Source organism: Brienomyrus brachyistius, unplaced genomic scaffold, assembly GCF_023856365.1.
Source record: "Brienomyrus brachyistius isolate T26 unplaced genomic scaffold, BBRACH_0.4 scaffold58, whole genome shotgun sequence".
NCBI lineage: Eukaryota > Metazoa > Chordata > Actinopteri > Osteoglossiformes > Mormyridae > Brienomyrus > Brienomyrus brachyistius.
Window position 1 is genome coordinate 1,082,974 of NW_026042333.1, and position 19,652 is coordinate 1,102,625.

Consider the following 19,652-nt stretch of genomic DNA (forward strand, 5'->3'; position numbering starts at 1 on the left):
TGAACATCATGTGTAAAACCAAGAACCCCCCCCCCCCCCCCCCCCCCCCGCTGTAATCATCTTACGCCTTCCGAGCCCCAGAATCCCACTGTTTCATTCATAGGCTCCCACCCTATAAAGTCCGTTCTCACCTGCTTGCTATGAGGTGAGCTGGACACGGCCCCCGTCTTTCCGCTGCTTCTGGGATGGATAAAGGTAACGGTGACATTTTATCGATCTCTCTCCGGATGATGGCATGGCAGTCTGTGGTGCCGGTCTTTCATATACCACAGTCCTTTATTAGGCTTGTGCATGACGAATGGGTTCAGACGTGCATTGAACTGCTTTTGACAAGGCACGTGCAAGCGTTGCTGAAACACAGACACATATAACATTAAAAATTAAAAATATAATATTGAAAAACGATAAACAGAAGGAAAATTTATTTTTTCTCTATTAATAAATTAGACACACATGGGGTTCAGCAAATAATGTTCAGGCAGTAATGTTAGAAAATGTAGTCAATGTCTTCAGCAGCCAAACTAACTTGAATATAACGTGTTGAGTGACTACAGTAATGTAAATGTATTACGTTTGCGTGTTAAGCGCCAGTGTAATATTTGCGTGTTGAGTGGTTTGGTGAGTAACAAGTGGACTATTAAGTAGCTACTGTGCGCTAAGTGGCTAATCAAACATTAGCGTGACAGTAGCGTGTTACGTGGCACAGTACTGCGGGGCTACATGTGGCTGCTGCTGTGGCCTTGCCGAGGCATGCTGGGATACCCGCCGGAGTGCAGGGACCGGACGGACACCAGCAGGAGGTGCACCAACATCCCCGCTGGACAAGCTGCTGGAGCGGGCCACGCAGCACGCCGAGCTCATATACCAGGTTTCCGAGGAGTCGCACATCCTGTTTGTAAGTTGATCCGTTCATCCATCCATCTATCCATCCATAAGCACTTGTCCACCTTGGATGCATGAGGCCACAGGGCTAAGATCGGCTGCAGATGTGGTTGGTTCCAGCCCCAGGAAAGCTTGCTGTGGCTTCTTCGCTTCTGCAGCCTACTTGTCAGGACCAATGGTAATTAACTGGAATCGTGGCAGGACTAACGCCAGCTGCTTAAGGCGTGCACTGCTCTGGATGGAAGCTTTAGCCAACAAACACAACACGCGCTAATAACTCACTGCCGTCTTAATGACAGTCTGGCAACTAGGCGGGCAGCTCCGGTTTTGCTGATGCTGGTGCCAGATTATTTAGCAGAGTTTAAGGTCTGCTGAGCAAGAGGCTGGCATTGATACTGAAAGGCAGAGATGCTTCAGTAAAGGAGGGTGAAAGTAGACTGGCACGGTTATAGATATATTTCAAAAGAAGAAAACCATGAAGCTAACATTATTCTCCTTTAATACATCGGTTCTACTGTTAATCCTAAAGAGCTTCATATTATTAATGTTTTATCTTCTTAAGTCCGTACGTTCAGCAGACCAGTAAATTCTAAAGTAGAATGATCTCCGCTTCCTCAAGACTTTTATAGTATTCTTTTAGCAGGATCTGTCTGGATTCTTGCAGCATGCAGCTTTGTAAAGGCGAATCGTGTGCTCTGCTGTGCAGGTGGATTACAGCAGGGCGAGTCCGAAGGGTCTGCACTCGAATTGCTAAAATCCCGTGAATGAGAGCGGCTCTGATGCGGTCGGACGTGCACTCGTAGGCCCTGAGAGCGGTGTCGGGGGTTCACGCTGTTGTCGTTGGCAGGAGGAGATGTTCATCCCTCTCTCCATGCGCTCCCAACACCTGCAGCGAGGCCAGGAGTGCAACATAAACAGCATCTCCATCCCCGGATCCAAGGTGGAAGCCGAGTCGATATCAGTAAGCGGAGGAATCTGGCCTCGAGCTGGCATAACACAGGGTAACGGGTCTAATGGGGGTAGATGTGCAACAGTGTGCAATCTGATAAGGTCCAGAGGTCCCACGTTTGGTCTGAGGTTTCAACCCACAAGAGCATCCTCAGGAGCTGGGAAAGATCCATTTTCTTTAATATCAACCAGCATGTAGTCAAGACTGCTGCCTTCAGCTACAAAGAAACTACCAGAAAAAAAACAACTGGTTGTAAATAAAAGGAGGTGAAAGAGAAGAATGAAATGATTAACTGCAACATGCTCCTCACTAACACTCAACAAACACAGGAGTGTGCTGATTAGGATGTCGATAATGATAATGGACGTCATGCCCAAAACAGAACGCAGCAGCGAGGTGTTCCTGAATCTTTACTCCGCCTCATTCGTTTTAACGCTTATCTTGTTTACCAGCAATAGTATTTCTACCTTCCTGTGACAATATAAACAAAGAGCGTGCTGTCAAGGCTTATTAACACCTCATTGCTGAAACACTGAGCCTGAACCATGTTGGCACTGTGTTACAAACTCCCCCGGGTTACCTCCCGTGTGTGAATTTTAAATAATGTATCGCAAACTCAAAGCTTAGCTAGCTGCCTGTAAAACAAAACTGGCGAGAGATGAGCGGAAGAGGTCGGGAACCAGTCCCACCTGGTCCGAACCGGTCTGAACCAGTCCTAACCGGTCCTAAGAGCAGTGCATCCTGCTCTAGCGATTCCACTCCCAATGGAGGTGTGCTACAGAGTGCAGAGGCAGCCAACAAGCTAAAGGACGAGGCAGGCGAAGCATTACGATCCATCGAGATGAAAGACAGCACACGTCCCCTTGCTGTTGTACCCCTTGGGAAAGGAGATCAGATTTATAAACAGTATACAAAAAGTGTACCGCTTTAAAAGATGCAACCCCTTTGGGTAAACGCAGCTGCCGCACAACTCGGTTACTTCAATTCACAAAAGTTTAATGTAAGAGAATGATTAATATACACGCAGTAGCTAGTCGATCAGGTACCTGCCAGGTAATGAAAACATATGCTCCTCCACGGCCAGTCACATGGCTGCAGCTGAATACAAAAATACAAAAGAAGGTGACGATTCACTGGCGGCTCTGAGACAACAAGACAGTTTATTGAACTGAAAACAGGAACGCAAAAGTAGCTGAACAGTAGGAAAAAAACAGAAAAGCAATAAATACAAAATAACACATAAGGCCGGCCTGAAACCAGACTTGAACCCCGAATCGGAAGGTTAACACTCTGCATCCTGCATGCTCAACACGCTAGGCTATGTGGCAGTCCGGGGAAGAGGGAAAACACATTAGGGAAGACTAGGAACTGAGGCAGAGGGAGCAGGTTGACCAGCAACACCTGCTGGCCGAAGGGGGAGGGAAAACATAGGAAAGTGATGGACTAAATAACGGGGGGGGGGGAGGCGGGATGGCCTGCGATGCCTGCTGGGGTACGTGGAAGGGTTACAGAGGGTGGGGTCGGAAAGTACAGACCCTGACGATATAAAATATATTGACCAACATAAAAACATCCAGGTGGGGGCTGTTCTGTGAGCAGAGAGAGCAGTGAGCGGTGAGAGGAGAGAATTACGAGGCTGGTTGAAGCTAAGAGGGAGACCGCAAGTGCGAAAACGGCAGCATGGTACCGCAGTGGTACGCAAAAGGCTTCTCCGAACACACGGCTCTTGCGATGGTTCTGGAGACAAAAGCATTTAGCTGGATGGACCTGAATGTTTCAAACAGTTCTTCAGAGTTGGAGCCTTTTTCGGAAACCTCGTGATCTAAGCCATGGTTCTCGTTGTAGGACGAGTGGCTCCTCCACACGGTCCTGGCCCTGATCCGGTCCTGGATGGGGCCCCTGCTGGGCCTGGAGGCCTCACTGGGCCAGTACGACAACGCCCCCCGCGGTCCTGCTGGAGAGCACCCACTGGCTGGCGGGCAGGCTGAGGAGCCTGGAGCAGGGTGTGGTGGTGCTGATGGGGAAGGTGCACCACTCCCCCCGACCCAAAACATTCCACTACATGTTTGTCACCTGATTAAATGTATCAACCAATCAGTTCACCCTTCATTAGTTCATGCTGGGAGGGCTGCAGATGTTTCAGTAGGTACTTCTACTCCAGACACTTTCATGTCTTCAATCGTTTTAATGGATCAATCCCACTGACGGGGGGGGGGGATTTTTCTCCTGAGACAGGGTCAGGTTTACGTTAAGCTCCCCTTCCGGATCCGTCACCCACCGTGATGGATTAGGATAAATAAACATGGGAAACGCAGCCATGCACATTTTCCCAGGATCTCGTGCCATTTATCAAAAGCACCAAGGCAAACAGGCCATCTGGTCCTGACCAGTTCTGACTCCACCAATCATGTTTTAGGGGCAGAACACGGCTTTACGGCAATTTATCTGGAATGTTCCAGGCTCAGATTTCAGGCCGGGACCTGGCGCAATACACCCCGATTTATACACTTATCCTGAATCCCTTGCCTATTTATAATACTTCACTATGAAAATAGGGCGCAATCATTAACAATATTATTACAGAGCTCAGTTGATGAATGACAGTAAAGATAAGCTATGGTTTGACATGTTCTTCATTCGATCCTCTCGACATCTCTCCCCCCCCCCCCCAGATGTTGAATGAGGATGCCGTCGTGGCAGACCCAGTCCCTCCCGCGGGCTGGATGCCGGCGGACTTGCCTCAGGCCCCCCTGGAGTCCGTGATCAGGGATTACATCCTGCTCACCTGCTTCCGCAAGGACGTCCACAAGGTGGAGACCTTCCTGAAGCTGCTCCGGTGCCGGAGGACGGACAGCGCCGCCTGTGTCGCCGTGCGGCGGGCAAACTCGCCGTGAGCCCCGGGCACCGCCAGCGGAACTGGAGGGCCGTGCATTCGGGGCTGACCGGTGAAGCATCTTTCTGTAGGTTCTGCTCCATTCTTTTGTTGTTTCGCACACTGCCACTGAGATTGCTCCTTGTTTGCAGTGGAGAAAAAATTTTTAAAATAAATTGAATTATTGAACTGAATTAATAAGCGACGTTTTTTTTGCTGGTAGTGAGACACCAGACTAATTAAATAAAGGGGCACTTTTCTCACTCGAGTAAAGTAATGTTCTAAGAGGTAGTTCTATGATATGATTCCCTGCTGTGGCCGTAGAGATAAAGACCAAAATAACAGAATGGTACCACTGTGGTGCTCTGCTGATCGTTTTGTGCAGTTTAAACATGACAAATCCAGTCATGTTGGACCAAACCAGGGCCATTTCTCCTCGTGTGCCCCAGATTTACACAGATATTGCCTTCATTAAAGTCACAGAGCAAGACAGCAATACTATAGCTTAAAGCAATGTTTTTAATACCCCCACTGTTGTTATGTATTGCGTTTATTTATATATTTCTCAGCACAATTAACTTACCAATTCGATTTATTTTTACAGGCCAGAGTTTAACTGATATTCTATTATGACTCTGAAAGGTTTCTATTTAATTTTGCCTGGAAACATGTTTGTTAGTGTTAGTTAATCAGAAGTGGTGTAATAAGCATTCTGTCAATTAAGCGATTTAAAACTTCCTAATAAATTTCGCGTTTCCTGGTACAGTATGAATTCCAAAAGTTTCGAGTATGTCAGGACAATTATAAGCACCAGAAATTACGCCGTAATGAGTTCCCAAAGTCCAATTAAACTGCTGACTTTATTTATTTAACTGTCACATTTGTTTTTGTTTGACATATTTATACATTTTAAATCTCAAAGTCCTTAATGAGCGTCGAGGACGGGTGGGGAGGGGGCTCATTATGAACTGCTTTATGAGAATTATCAGTGGGGGAGTGTCATTTCCATATATAATGGCAGTTTTTTGCGTCTGTCCCCGTGACTTTGATGTCATTCCCATCAGACCTCTGTGCCTGCCGATTTTCATCTTTTCCAGAAACTGAGGGTTTGTTAAAACAAACCTTGCCGCTGTGAACACAAAGTGCCCAGCAGGAACTGCCCAGTCTGACCCCTTGGTATGCAGCTCGGTCTGGCCCCAGAGTCTGTCGGTCTATTACCCCAGTTGGTCCTGGTCCCTGCATCTCTGTCAGTTACCCCAGCCGAGTCTGGTCTGTGCGTCTCTCAGTCTGTTACCCCAGTTGGGTCAGGTCCCTGCATCTGTCGATTATCCCAGCCAGCCCTGGTCTGTGTGTCTCTCAGTCTGTTACCCCAGCCGGCCCTGGTCTGTGCATCTCTCGGTCTGTTACCCCAGCCGGGTCTGGCCTGCGAGTCTCTCAGTCTGTTACCCCAGCCGGACCTGGTCTGTGTGTCTCTCGGTCTGTTACCCCAGCCGGCCCTGGTCTGTGTGTCTCTCGGTCCGTTACCCCAGCCGGCCCTGGTCTGTGTGTCTCTCGGTCTGTTACCCCAGCCGGCCCTGGTCTGTGTGTCTCTCGGTCTGTTACCCCAGCCGGCCCTGGTCTGTGTGTCTCTCGGTCTGTTACCCCAGTTGACCCTGGTCCCTGCATCTCTGTCAGTTACCCCAGCTGGTCCTGGTCTGTGCGTCTCTCAGTCTGTTACCCCAGCTGGACCTGGTCTGTGTGTCTCTCGGTCTGTTACCCCAGCCGGCCCTGGTCTGTGCATCTCTCAGTCTGTTACCCCAGCCGGACCTGGTCTGTGTGTCTCTCGGTCTGTTACCCCAGCCGGCCCTGGTCTGTGTGTCTCTCGGTCTGTTACCCCAGCCGGCCCTGGTCTGTGTGTCTCTCGGTCTGTTACCCCAGCCAGCCCTGGTCTGTGTGTCTCTCGGTCTGTTACCCCAGCCGGCCCTGGTCTGTGTGTCTCTCGGTCTGTTACCCCAGCCGGCTCTGGTCTGTGTGTCTCTCGGTCTGTTACCTCAGCCGGCCCTGGTCTGTGTGTCTCTCGGTCTGTTACCCCAGCCGGCCCTGGTCTGTGTGTCTCTCGGTCTGTTACCTCAGCCGGCCCTGGTCTGTGTGTCTCTCGGTCTGTTACCCCAGCCGGGCCTGTAAGGTGCAGCAACAGCAAGACGAGTGAATGGGAAACGATCAATGTGACCGACAGCGGCGCAGTGAAACGAAAGGGCAGTTAGCATGAGGAAATATTATCTTCACTGTGACTTTAATGTTCACAAGTGGACCAAAAGATGCCCATGATTACTCCCAAAAAAACAATACAATGAATGCCCCCCCCACCCCCACCTTGCTCCCCTGCCTCCTCCTCAGGAACATGGGCTGAATTAAACCTAGCAGGGTAGTTGTTTCTCTGCCTGACGCTGGTGTCTAATGGACCCCAGCTGACAGCATTACTACAGCCCCATTGGGAGCCAAGGCCCATTCTCAAGGTTTCTGGGTGTGGGTCCAGTAGTTAGTGACTTATTACCTGAAAACTGTAGGTTGGAGCTCTAGGAAGGGCCTCATCCTAATGACTCCAGCCAAACTGACCAGCTGCGTAAACATTTTAAAAGTGCCTTTGGATGAAAGAACCACTTAAGCAACCTAATGTAACGTTCGGTTGCAGGAAGGAGAGTGGGACAAGACTGCTACACCAGGAAGCTGGATTTAACGCTGGCTTTCTCGGTCTGAATACAAATGCTCAGGGCCAGTGGGGTCATGGCTCTGCTGTACAGTGCAGGGGGATTGTGGGTAATTGCGAGGAATTGTAAAGAATCTCACAGCCTGTGACTGGAGGAAGTGCCTAAACTGGTACGCAGTTTGTACACAGTTAAAAGTCCACTGAACTGGATTTTATAATGGTCGATTCTGAACAGGCTTGCTTACACCTGTCGCCTAAATATAACATTCAGTCCCGTCTGACACTGGTCACTGCAGCTTACACTCGACGACTAACTGAATGGCGGCATTTTCCCCATAAAATACGCATATTTTACCTTTGGATAATTTCCAGTTCTTCTGTGCAGCAAATGGCTCTTGATACGGCTGCTTGGTTTACTTTAATAATCGCTCATCCACTCGTGTAAAGGGAGATTTTTTAAATAGACCTGCGAACTTCAACACTGTATTAGCGAAATTAAATGACAGAAAGCGCGGCAGAAAAAGCGAGGCGAGCTATTAAGGCGGAACGTATTACGGCCGGATTTTAAACCTCCCTGTGCACTGGCTAAATTAACACCCTCACCCAGTGCTGTTTTTTGTATTTTTAAACGCTTTACCTAAATTAAAACCGTTTGAATCAATAAATCAGTCCCAACACAATCCTAAGAGGCAAGGCTACGAAACAGCAGGTAACAACATTAAGAAGAAATCCTACACCACTCTGAAAAAAAGTAGAAGAATTGGATTAAACTGCCAGGGTCTTATTAATCTAACAGAATCTAACGCCCTTCTTAAATAGAAAAAAAAAAAAAGATTATGATCTTTGCTAATAACTCCCATTTTTCATTCCATTTTTGCAAATGTCACAACGACAGAACGGATTAATTCGAAAAGTTTTACTTTCCTGTGCTTTTACATACACAGCTCTGGAAAAAATGAAGAGACCAGAGCATATATTTTGTTTCACTCATTTCTCAATTTATGGGTGTGTGTCTGCGAATAATATCTTTGTTTTTTGCAAACTGCAGCCTGGCAGTGAACATCACACCTACACTTAATGTTTCTCATCCCTTTTGAAGGTCACTTGATGTCATCCCGTAATTCATGAGAAACTGTAGATAAGTTAACGGTCATCTCTGGCTTTAGAATGTCGTTTCCTCCCTCTACCTGGCTGGTTTCTGGTCGTTCCCAGTGTCTCCTGCTTATTCTTGTGTACTTCTGTCTTAGACGATTTGAGCCTGGAAGCAACCTGCTGCTCAGCGTAGCCTTCTGCCAGCAAAACCACGATTAAACCAGGATTTAAAAATGCAGATTCTTTTATAAATGTAGAGTGGTATTTTTAATTTTTTTCCCACGACTGTAGACCTAGATGAACATCCATCCATTTTCCAAACTGCTTATCCTACTGGGTCGCGGGGGGTCCGGAGCCTATCCCGGAAGCAATGGGCACAAGGCAGGGAACAACCCAGGATGGGGGGTCAGCCCATCGCAGGGCACACTCACACACCATTCACTCACACATGCACACCTACGGGCAATTTAGTAACTCCAATTAGCCTCAGCATGTTTTTGGACTGTGGGGGGGAAACCGGAGTACCTGGAGGAAACCCCACAACGACATGGGGAGAACATGCAAACTCCACACACATGTGACCCAGGCGGAGACTCGAACCCGGTTCCCAGAGGTCTGAGGCAACAGTGCTAACCACTGCACCACCATGCCGCCCCCCTATATGAACATATGCTGTATAATGGTATTGCATAGATGCAGAATAAACACAGAGTATTAATGTAGTACCTCTGTGGAATTTCTGTAAATTCGGATTTTGGAAGCTCGCTTTATAGTGGTCTTTACCCCTACTTGGATGAGCGGCTGGAAGACGGAAGGACGGATTCACGGCAGTGAAAATAAACAGCATAGTCTGTTGCCATCTACTGGCCAAAGACGGATACAGCACACAACCGTGTAAGCCGCGGAGGCAATTAAACGCGTCATATTAGGGGACGAGACGGAAAGTTTTTACCCGTTGTTCTGCAGAGGTTTTGAAGAGGAACCGTGAAAGGGCTGTCTTAATGAGCATGTTTCAAAGTATGATGGATAAAAGGGATCGCCTCTTGAGTCCACGGCTGCTCGCAGCTAAAATGATAACGCAGTCAGCGTTTTCCGTAAAAGTGACGGACTGACCTTCTCCGGAGGTGCCACGCGAGCAAGGTTAACTCAGTACGCCGCGTGTGATGATTATTAGCTTAGATCATCGACATTAAATAATACGAAATGACTATTACGATTATTGGGCCTATGTTATAATGCTATATCCACTGCAAGTGCATAATAATAATAATTGCCTGGTCCCTTTTGTAATTACTGGATACTTTCAAATTGTACTTTCTTTTATAACTTGACCCCATATCTGTAATGAGCTCTTGTTTCATCCGTATTCATACATTTTCTCATATGATTTATGAATTCCCATCCATCATCTGGTGGCTTAATTAAGGACTATTTTACTCACTCCTTCTAAGTCGGGAGAGTCTCACTGCGTAACACTGCGAAGAAGATCACACGTCCTTTTGTTCTCCGCAGAAGTTCGCGGAATGTTCCAGAAGTGTCCTTCCCTGATTTTCTCTACAGGCACAGCAGTGAGACTGTGACGTCTGTCGTGATAACTTATCACGTGACCCCCCCTTAACATAACATACCCGTACAATACAACGTAATGTAAAAGAACCAATCAGTACAGCGAAGACAGAAGCACTAATAGTATTTATCTCAGTAATGTAATGCAGGGTTGATTTGAGTTCTAGGTTTCCTGCTACTGGGGCTGTGGGCAGCGCCCCTCTGACGCTGGTGTCAATGCTATGTTGTGGGACTGCAGGTTCAGGGTTAGGGCTGCATTTGTGTTACTGCTGAGGAAGCAGATTTTTTTTTGTTGGGGGGGGGGGGGGGGTGGTGTTATAAAAATGATAGCTAGAACGTGAGAAGGTATAGATTTCATGTATGTTATATCCTGAAATGGGGGATGAATGGCCTTCAGGTTTAGCAGTGACAGATACAGTAACGTCTGATTTAAATTCTGTCTTATTCTCTCTTCATCCTTGCTTGACTGAAGCCGATTATGAAGCTGGTGGGCTTCAAAGATACACCCTATATTAATGGAGCGAAACACAGCTGTTATCTAAAGCATGCGAAGAATGTGACAGCTCCCTAAACGGAACACGCAATCTAAAACCCAGCTGACAGCTCAGGCACAGAAACGGACGGGCTTCAGGGTGGAGAGCAAATTGAAACAGACAGAGATGAAAATGAAATGTAAACCTGGCAATGGATGTGTGAACACGGAACCCCGCGATCATGTGCCACTCAATCAAATTCCGTATTGTAGTGTTCCGTATTTTGCTCGTCTGTTTTTTGTTATTGAATTGTTCTAGTGTTCCGCATTCTAGTGTTCTATATTTTGCTCGTCTGTTTTTTTTGTCATTGAATTGTTCTAGTGTTCTGTATTCTAGTGTTCCATGTTTCATTGTTCTGTGTTCTATTGTTCTGCCTTTTGTATTTTACTCACCTGCTTTTATCATCGAATTAGGCAATCAATTTCCACGTTCTAGTGTTCCGTATTTTACTCTTCTGTTTTTCATCATTGAATTAAACATTAGGCAACTACAACACATCTTTGAAAGGAATCCATGAAAGCGGTTGTCCCGGAAGAGTGTGAATGTCCTAGTGGGGTACATCACCTCTGCCTCATGTCGTTCTGGGTGAGCTTAGTCTGCTTGAGGTTGCGGTATTCTCGTCAGCTGTTTGTGAAGCTGTGAGGTCGCTACTCGCTCAGCAATACGAGCAGAACATCTTTGTCTGTGCACGACATAGCGTCCTCCTGTGGTGCAGCAATCGACATTTCTAACGTTTTTTGGTTGCTCTTCTGCATATCTGCTGCAGTGCCCTGTCTAACCACCAGGTGGAAAAGCAGGTAGCGTATAATTATTCCGCTGTCATATGCGGTGTTCAGACCCACGGGACCCTGTGAATAAGCCAAGTCTGGTTCATGCAGGATTTAGCATTCATTTGCAGGTGTTACACCACCGCCTGTACTCCTCACATCATCTAATAAAAGAAAACTGTTCCTTTGAAACAAGAAAGAGTCTGAAGTGGTAAGTTAATCAGCAACCACAAAGCATTTGTTTTAATGATTCTTTTGATATTCTAATTTTGGTATATCAGTGCCAAATGAATCAGGCAGTCTGGCAGAAAATATATGCAGAAGCGTCAAAATTCAGTATCATTATGAAATATAATAATTGCTCTTTTTAGTGTAGCGCCAGCGCTCAGCGTACTCAATGCAGTGTCATTATTTATGTGTGACTGATTGATTCCACACTAATTAAAATGCCGAAATCATATCACCGGCAGGATAAAACAGCATCCTCAACAGGACAGAAATGGGACGTGTGCATTTGCGACTTGCTCGTTATATAAACCGCCAGCAGGTGGTGCTCTCCGTCAGTGATAGCAGACAGTCAATCAGCCTGGTCTCACAGCGGCGTGCCTCTTCACAGAAATGAAATAGTGTGCTGTCTTTGCGGCGAAGTAGTGACTTTTTACGGCAATATATTTGAAGTGTCATATATTATATATTAGTTCACTATTGCTTCTTCTACATAAAATTCCACACCAATATATTTCACATTTCATCTGCTTCCAGTGCATTTCAAGCAAGCATTCGTCTGATTTATGTCCACTCACTGAGGCCATATGAAATCTCCATCTTTTTATATGATTTTTGTGGCTCCCAGTCTAATTAAAATGGAGAATATTCTAGACCTGTGACCCCCAAAAGTGCCACCCATTACCCAGTTTTACATGCACCCCCTCACAAGACCTGCCAGTAGTACAAAGAAGCATCCATTAATCTGCCTCCCTGAGCTGTGATCTTATGACGGCTACACTGGCTTTGTGGTTCTCAGCTGTTTCATAATGCTTCATATGAATTAGCGTTTCACAGGGCATTGTGTTTAACAGCAGTGATAACATCGGCTGCACCACACCGCTTTTCCAGTAATGCAGGTCGCCACGGTTACCAGTGAGGGAAGGACTGGAGGGAACATTTGCAGTTGTTCTGGGTATCGCCTGCAGTGTTTAACCCTTTCAGACCTGCTACTACCCTGCTCACTATGTGGGCTTTTGTGGAAATATTGTTATTACTACAGGCAGTCCCCAAATTAAGAATGTATGACTTACAGACAGCTCGTACTTACTAACGGACTGCCGTAAAGCTGATTTTATTAATAAATTGAGTTAAACGCAACAGCTTGTGATAACGAATGCACACGCACCTTTATGACGCTCGTGAAATCACTGCGTAGCTTCAGCAGTTCGTGGGTTTGAGGTACAGTACAGTACTGTAAGTAGTTTTATTTTTACTGTATACTTATCATTGTTATAACTTTTAAATTAATAATTTAATTATAAAGACAGACTAGGGAACTGATTTCGTTTGTAATCTGGGGACTCTCTGTATAAAATGCTATTAAGTCATAAGGTCTCTCTGCTGCAATTACAAAAATCGCCTCCAGGTGGCAGTAAAACTCCTCATATCAAAATGCCCTCCCCCCCCCCCCCCCCCCATGGAGTATAATAAATTTAAGAAAATGTATCCAGGGGGTTTTGCCGCTTGTATGATCATCCAGCCATCCTTAATTTAAGTGCTTATCATAGTCGGGGTCACGTTACTTCTGTAAATATAATTATGTCATAGAGATGAAGATAAGCACTTTGTAATGGGAGCAGCTTCCTGTCATGGTAGGTGGTATCACGTCACCAGCTGCATCCCGGCTCCTACTGCAGACACTTGGATTTGAGTGCGCTTTGAAATCTGAGGTCCCCCTGGCAGTGAAGAGCGTGAACGATCACTGCACTTCAGCCCAAGCTGGGCCCCACCTCTCCTCCCGCACAGGGCACAGCGACGGCCCGGGAACCAGCCTCACTAGGTTAACATGGTTCCAGGATCCATAAGTTCCACCGCAGGCAAGTTCCTCTAAACTAAGAATGGATTCCTAGAGCCGGGCACTATTGCATCACACTTAAATTTGATAAAATATGTAGTATGACGGGTGGCACAGTCATCGTGGCACCAGAGCTGAAGACCACAGGTGGCTTTGGGTACACTGTGGCCCTGTCAGCTTTTTGGCCCCTGGGGGCCCATAGGGCCACTCTGCCCCCTGATCTGCTGTGCTGATGAGCAGACAGAGGGGCGCCAGTGGCCATGCCCTCCCTCTGCCCCCTCCTTCCTGTGCTTCTCCCTCGTTTCTGGAGGCTGCGTGTTTACGGCCGTCCGGCCTGCTTTGATGTTGATGCCGAGGAGTCACGCTGGGTCTCGTCCCCCTGCCCGTCTTTAAGGACCCTGCACCGACTCTGACCTGAACGCAGCATACTTGTCTGGCTGGGGCTATAACCTGCACAGCAGACTCTGTTCATCTCAACATCATTCCCCTAAAGCAGTGTTTCCCAACCTCGGGAACTCCCAGACATTTTCGCTCCCTCCCAGATCCCATCACACCTCTACCAGGTATTCCATGTTCTTGATCAGCTGGGAGGGAGCAAAAACATGCATCATCTGGGGTCGCTGCGGACCCCAAATTTAAATTAGAATGCAGGACACACGTCAGTCAGGATTCTGTCTGCACATCCTGTATATCATTTTATTGTTAGATTTTTTAACCTATGATACAAGTCATTGAAAGCTGAATTTACCTCGAATAGGTGCTACAAGTAACAGAAGGGAAAAGGCACCTTAAAGTGAATATTTTCAGCTGGAAAGTCCCAAAATAACTTGAGACGTCCTTTTCCAAAAAAGCACACAGGAAGTGGTCCAAGCTTAAACAGGAAGTGCTTTGAGGCTACAACTGGATGGCGGTGTTTAAGAGGTGTCTGTAAAGAGAAGGCAGGTCACAATCAGGACGTGTGCTGTCTGCATTTGTCTTGTAGCAAAGCGAACGTTTGTGTGAGTTACCGATCTTCCAGAGGAATCACCTAAGAAGTGTGCCCATCTCTTCCTGAAGGGGGCAGTATGGAGCAGGGGACAAGCCCTGTCGGCCTGCTGCCTCGGGATTATGAGCCTGTATGCAGTGTCTGGAAAGCTGTTCCGTTCTCTTGTACAGGAGCTTTGATGTGTCAGGAAATTGCTTGTCATTAACCCCATGATATCTCTGTGTAAATAATTACCCCGTTTCTGAGGCGTACTGACTTAATGGTGGGGGGTGTCCCCTCCACCAGACGACCCCCTCCCTAGGCCAGCATGTGCGGCAGGGTGGAGTTCCTTCTTCCCTGAGGGCTGGAAGCAGGAGGGCAGGAGGTGTCCATTGAAGTTGGGTCTCCAGGATGCATAGCATGTAAGAGGAGACCCCTCTGATCTCACGCCACGTCGTGACGCAGAAACGTTGCATGAGGAGCGCGGCTGATTGCGGGGTATTATGAAGAATGTCATCGGGGTGGGGGGAGGGGGGAAGGCGGAGCCAGGGTCGTGACAGGCTCTTCAGAAATATTTCATGCTCGAGGTGGGGGGGAGTGCGGGGGTATGGTGGTCTGCTGCATCGTTTTATAAAATCCCCCAGATGTATAATGGATGGAAGCTATGACAGACGTTAATGATAAGTCAGTAGCAGGTGGAGCAGCACCCCCTTGTGGCTCGTTAAAGAATACTTTAACCCACTGCTAGTCCATGCTGGCAGGGCAGGTTGAGGATGGGGTGGGTGTTCCCAGGTTTGAGGAATCCTGAAATCTGTGGACCTGAATGCTACAAAAACAAATATACATATACATCTCTTTATTTGTTTGGCTGACCTGTGTGTAAGTTTTCTTTATAAGATAGATATTTTACTGGAACTCTTTAGGTTAAGTGTGTTGCTCAAAGGGTACCTGTTGATTTTATTTTAATTACGTTGCTGTCGTTTCTCTTGCTATGCCTCAAAATAAAGATGGCCACAGACGAAATTCTGTGTAATTAGTGTATGGGACGCTACTATAAATCACGCCTTACATGCCCAGGATGGGGCTCCGAGTGCAGCGATGGGAGCCAGAACCCTCTGCTGTCCGTAATGTGCTGTAATCCACTTAATCATAAGCACGTCAGCTCCGTACCCACGCGGACCTTCTCTCCGCCGTGCGGAACCCATCGTCCTATTAAGACCGAGTTCAAGTCTAAGTCCCATTTTCATCCTTATTCTCGAGTAAAGATGAGAAACACATGTGGCCGGTATTCGCAGACCGATATAAAGTTCCCCTGCGTCTGTCGCGCAGCTGTTAACATCTGGCGGAGCGGCAACTTAGAACCGAATTCGGCTACCCGCCCTCATTTGAATTCGAGGAAATCGGCCCTTACTGAGCGCGTGCAAACCCAGCCCATTCCCACAGAGCTGTTCCCGCCACAGTGTACTGTGTACGATACACCTGGTCTGTATTCACTCAGAAGTGCACTTTGAAGTCCTGTCCTGTAATTACTGTAACGTTTATCCATTTCGCATATAATTATAGGATCTTCTAATATTCTTTTTTGTTTTTAACCGAGACGCATGTGGTTTAATTTTTTTTTTACGTGAAAACCAGCAATGCTAGCATTTTTTTATGAAGAATTTACGAAAGAATACAAAACAGAAAAGGCAGTAATCATGCTTCTGGATGTGAGCCTCTGATCAAAAGGCTACGAGCGTAAAATACCGTCAGTGACTTTGTTCAGAAGTAAGAACCCGACAGTAGTTTATAAAATAGGTTCGTAACTCAGTTCTTTATCTTGATTACTTCTTGATTATCTCATTTACTGAAGAGTTCTGTGTGAAATTAAATAGTGATTTGTCCTTAATTCATGAAGTACCCATGTAATGATTAATTAGTAATACATTCTATCAGTTATTTTTCTGTAATTAAAAAATAACCTTTAGCATTTATACTGTTGATCATACAATCACTGTATAAGTATTAATTTCTTTTGAGATTCCACGACAGGTATGTGGGAATTAAATCAAAGCGGGCGCGGTGTTTGGTTTTGAGGACTTCCCTCTTCCGTGTTAAGGCTGGGGCATCTTTACCTTCATGCTGTCCACAAATTGCTCCGACGGTGTTCAGACGAGAGGGACGCTTTCCTGCTTTACAATCTGGCCATGGGACAATCTGCCTCATAAGGGAAATGGGTAACTATTGACGCGTCTTAGATGAAAGTCGTGCTTCACTTTTGTATCCTGGGCCAGGAGTTCAGCTTCGGTGTTTGACAGGGAGGAAATGTTTTGAGAGCCTGCAGCTGTTCTTCGAGTTCCTGTGCTTGAGTTCCTATGCTTGAGTTCCTGTGCTTGACTCATCAACCAGCCGTTCTTTAGCATCTCTGCATGCTGCAGGTAAGTGAGACTCGGCACTGAGCGGACTGACATCCAAAGGAACCAAAATGACATGATAAAGCAGCCGTCGGGTCGGGTCGGGTCGGGTCGAGCTGCGCTCCGTCTGGATTCGTGTGCCAGATCACAGAGATAACCCAACAATTACAGAACCTCCTGGCACAAATGGACCGGCCCGGACCAGCTCAAGTCCAGTCGTGTTACGCACAGTGGAGCCAGTAGAAGATAAACCTAACCTTAACCCTAACCCTAACCCAGCAGCCAATCACTTGTTCTCCAAGTTCAGTGAAATGTCACGTGTCCGTGAGTCAATTTTAATTCCAACTGAGAGCAACAGTGGCTCCCCACCTAGAACTTGGGGACCTGCAGCCAACTGCCACTTAGAGAGGGGCAATCCTATCCCTTACAGGGTGATGGTCCGCTGTCAGGGAGCCCCGTGTCTCCACACCCACCCCCCGACACACCATGCTGCTGAGAAGCATGCTCAGAGCATCCAGCCGGGTCGGCAATGCCACAGCGATGGCCTGTGATCCATTATTTCCCAGCATGCCGCAGCGCTGACTCCTGCTTTATTTCAGACACACACACTCTAGTCTGGCTCTCTTCTCTTCCCCCGGGACGTCCCGCACATGGTCTGCATCTGAGAAACCCCCACCTTCACCAGATTTCCCAGCCAACCTCCTTGCTCCCGCTCACTCCCTTGTCTTCTGGAGCAGGTGCGGCCAGTCCGTGGGCGGGGGAGAGTGGGGGGGGGGGGGGGGGCAGCACGACCATGATGGAGGATCCGCAAGGGCTTAGCGGCGAAATACCCACAGCGGAGGCGTGAAACCACAGACGTCACAGATGGCAGTATCCAGTTCGCAGCGGCGATCTGGCCCATTTTTATTCTGGATTTCACACTCATTTGCTGAATCTCCAGAAGACCTTGCTGTCATCTTAGGAGACTCCAGCTCCTGCACATCTGCATATCGTCCACCGGGGGGGCGCCGGTCTTGTCTCAGTGCTCATGTCAGTCATGCAACCGCAAGGACAAACGGGGAGGGGGAGACCACATCTCTTGCCCAAAATACCCCCCAGCCCACAACACGACAGCTTGTGACGAGGCACCAGCAGTGCCGGCCCCGGTTCCCGCCATTTCAATCCTGTCAGTCTGAATCCCCCTAGTCTGAATCCCACCAGTCTGAATCCCGCTAGACTGAATCCCACCAGTCTGAATCCCGCCAGTCTGAATCCCACTAGTCTGAATCCCGCTAGACTGAATCCCACTAGTCTGAATCCTGCCAGTCTGAATCCCGCCAGTCTGAATCCCGCCAGTCTGAATCCCGCTAGTCTGAATCCCGCCAGTCTGAATCCCGCTAGTCTGAATCCCGCCAGTCTGAATCCCGCTAGTCTGAATCCCGCCAGTCTGAATCCCACCAGTCTGTATCCTACCAGTCTGAATCCCGCTCACCTCTGGTTCACTTCCTGCCCCAGTGCCACACGCCGGGGGCACGTCACATTACTTTCCGTGTTGCTCATTACTGGGGTGCCTGCATGCTGTGTCTGTTTCATAATATGCATACCCCCCCCCCCCCCTCCGGAGTGGGCCCAGGTATATTACTGATTTTAGGCAAACTTCCTTCCAAAAAGCCTGCAAATCTCAAAAGGAGAACTTTCTCCCTCACTATTCCAGCACTCCTCTTGCCCCCCCCCCCCCCCCCCCAATCCCCCCTCCCATTTGGCCACGCTTGTCATCATCTGCTCTGGCATCAGACAGATGTGTCTGCGGAGTGTCTGCGGGGGTGTTTAGCACAGATCGGCTAACGCTGCCTGATGGGTCCCAGGCTGAAATGATGGGGGGGGCATTAGAATGTGACGGCGGTCATTAGACGCACACGCCGCGAAAGCGACCGGCAAAGCACCCCTTCTGCACCTGGGCTTTACTCTGCGCGAAGCTCCAATCATTCCTTCTCTCTGCCCCTGCACCTGGGAAACAAAGCCACATTCACAAATAATACTCACAAATAAAATGCTCAGAAACACGCTCAGATACACTCACAAATAATATGCTCATAAATAAGATGCTTGCAAACACAAATATGGTCACAAATACGCTCACAAGCAAGCTGGCTCTCTAAGGTGCTGAATATAGGATACAAGACTCCCCAGATTGTGTTATCTCTTCCTGGTTGAGTGGACTGAGAACTGGCATCTGTGTCTGGGGGAGCATTAAAAGCCAAATGTCGTGTCTGTCGCTGTGGGGAAATTCCCTGCTGCCTCAGGTCTGATGAATGTCAGGCGTCTCTGCAGCGATTCAAGGGCCCTCTGACACAGGGACATTCGGAGGGCAGACTGGGTACGTTCCTCTCAGCCTCGAGGAGGCCGCCATCTTGGTTCACCTCAGTCCCTTTCCGGGCCTCTCGTCCGTGTTTAATGTACCGAGGGCCAAATACCAAATGCTGTTTTCAGACATTCGCATCTGATGTTACCCTGGATGCAGAATGCTACGTCGCACCTCAGAGAGGTCACATGCACCCCACAGAAGGTTTGGAAGTCCAGTCTCCACTAAAGATCACTCAAAACATGGAACTGGACGTTACAGCCTTTCTATGGTGCAGAATCTGACTGACACATCAGAGCTTTTGCGTACATGATAATCTCTCGACATAACATTTGATCCCTTAAGTTAGGGGTTACAAACCTATTGATGACCATGGTCCAAGATACGCTATGCGATAAACAGATATGGGGTCTGGTGGACCAAATTTAACTAATTAATAAGATTAAAGATTATTACGTTTAATCGTTCCAGTTTTTTTCATGTGAGCAAACCATGCCAACATTGGTGTTCACAAAAAAGGCACGCTGTTAAGGGTCCTCTTCCAC

The 19,652-nt window shown here is 47.7% G+C and overlaps 1 protein-coding gene across 1 annotated transcript; it reads left to right on the forward strand.

The window, feature by feature from the left end:
* The first annotated feature begins 720 nt into the window (after positions 1-720).
* LOC125724914 (somatolactin-like) lies at positions 721-4,725 on the forward strand. The gene is given in 6 exon segments (XM_049001381.1): positions 721-819; positions 821-895; positions 1,730-1,843; positions 3,677-3,772; positions 3,774-3,857; positions 4,504-4,725. Coding segments are annotated over 6 exon segments (690 nt in total).
* The last annotated feature ends 14,927 nt before the right edge of the window (positions 4,726-19,652 follow it).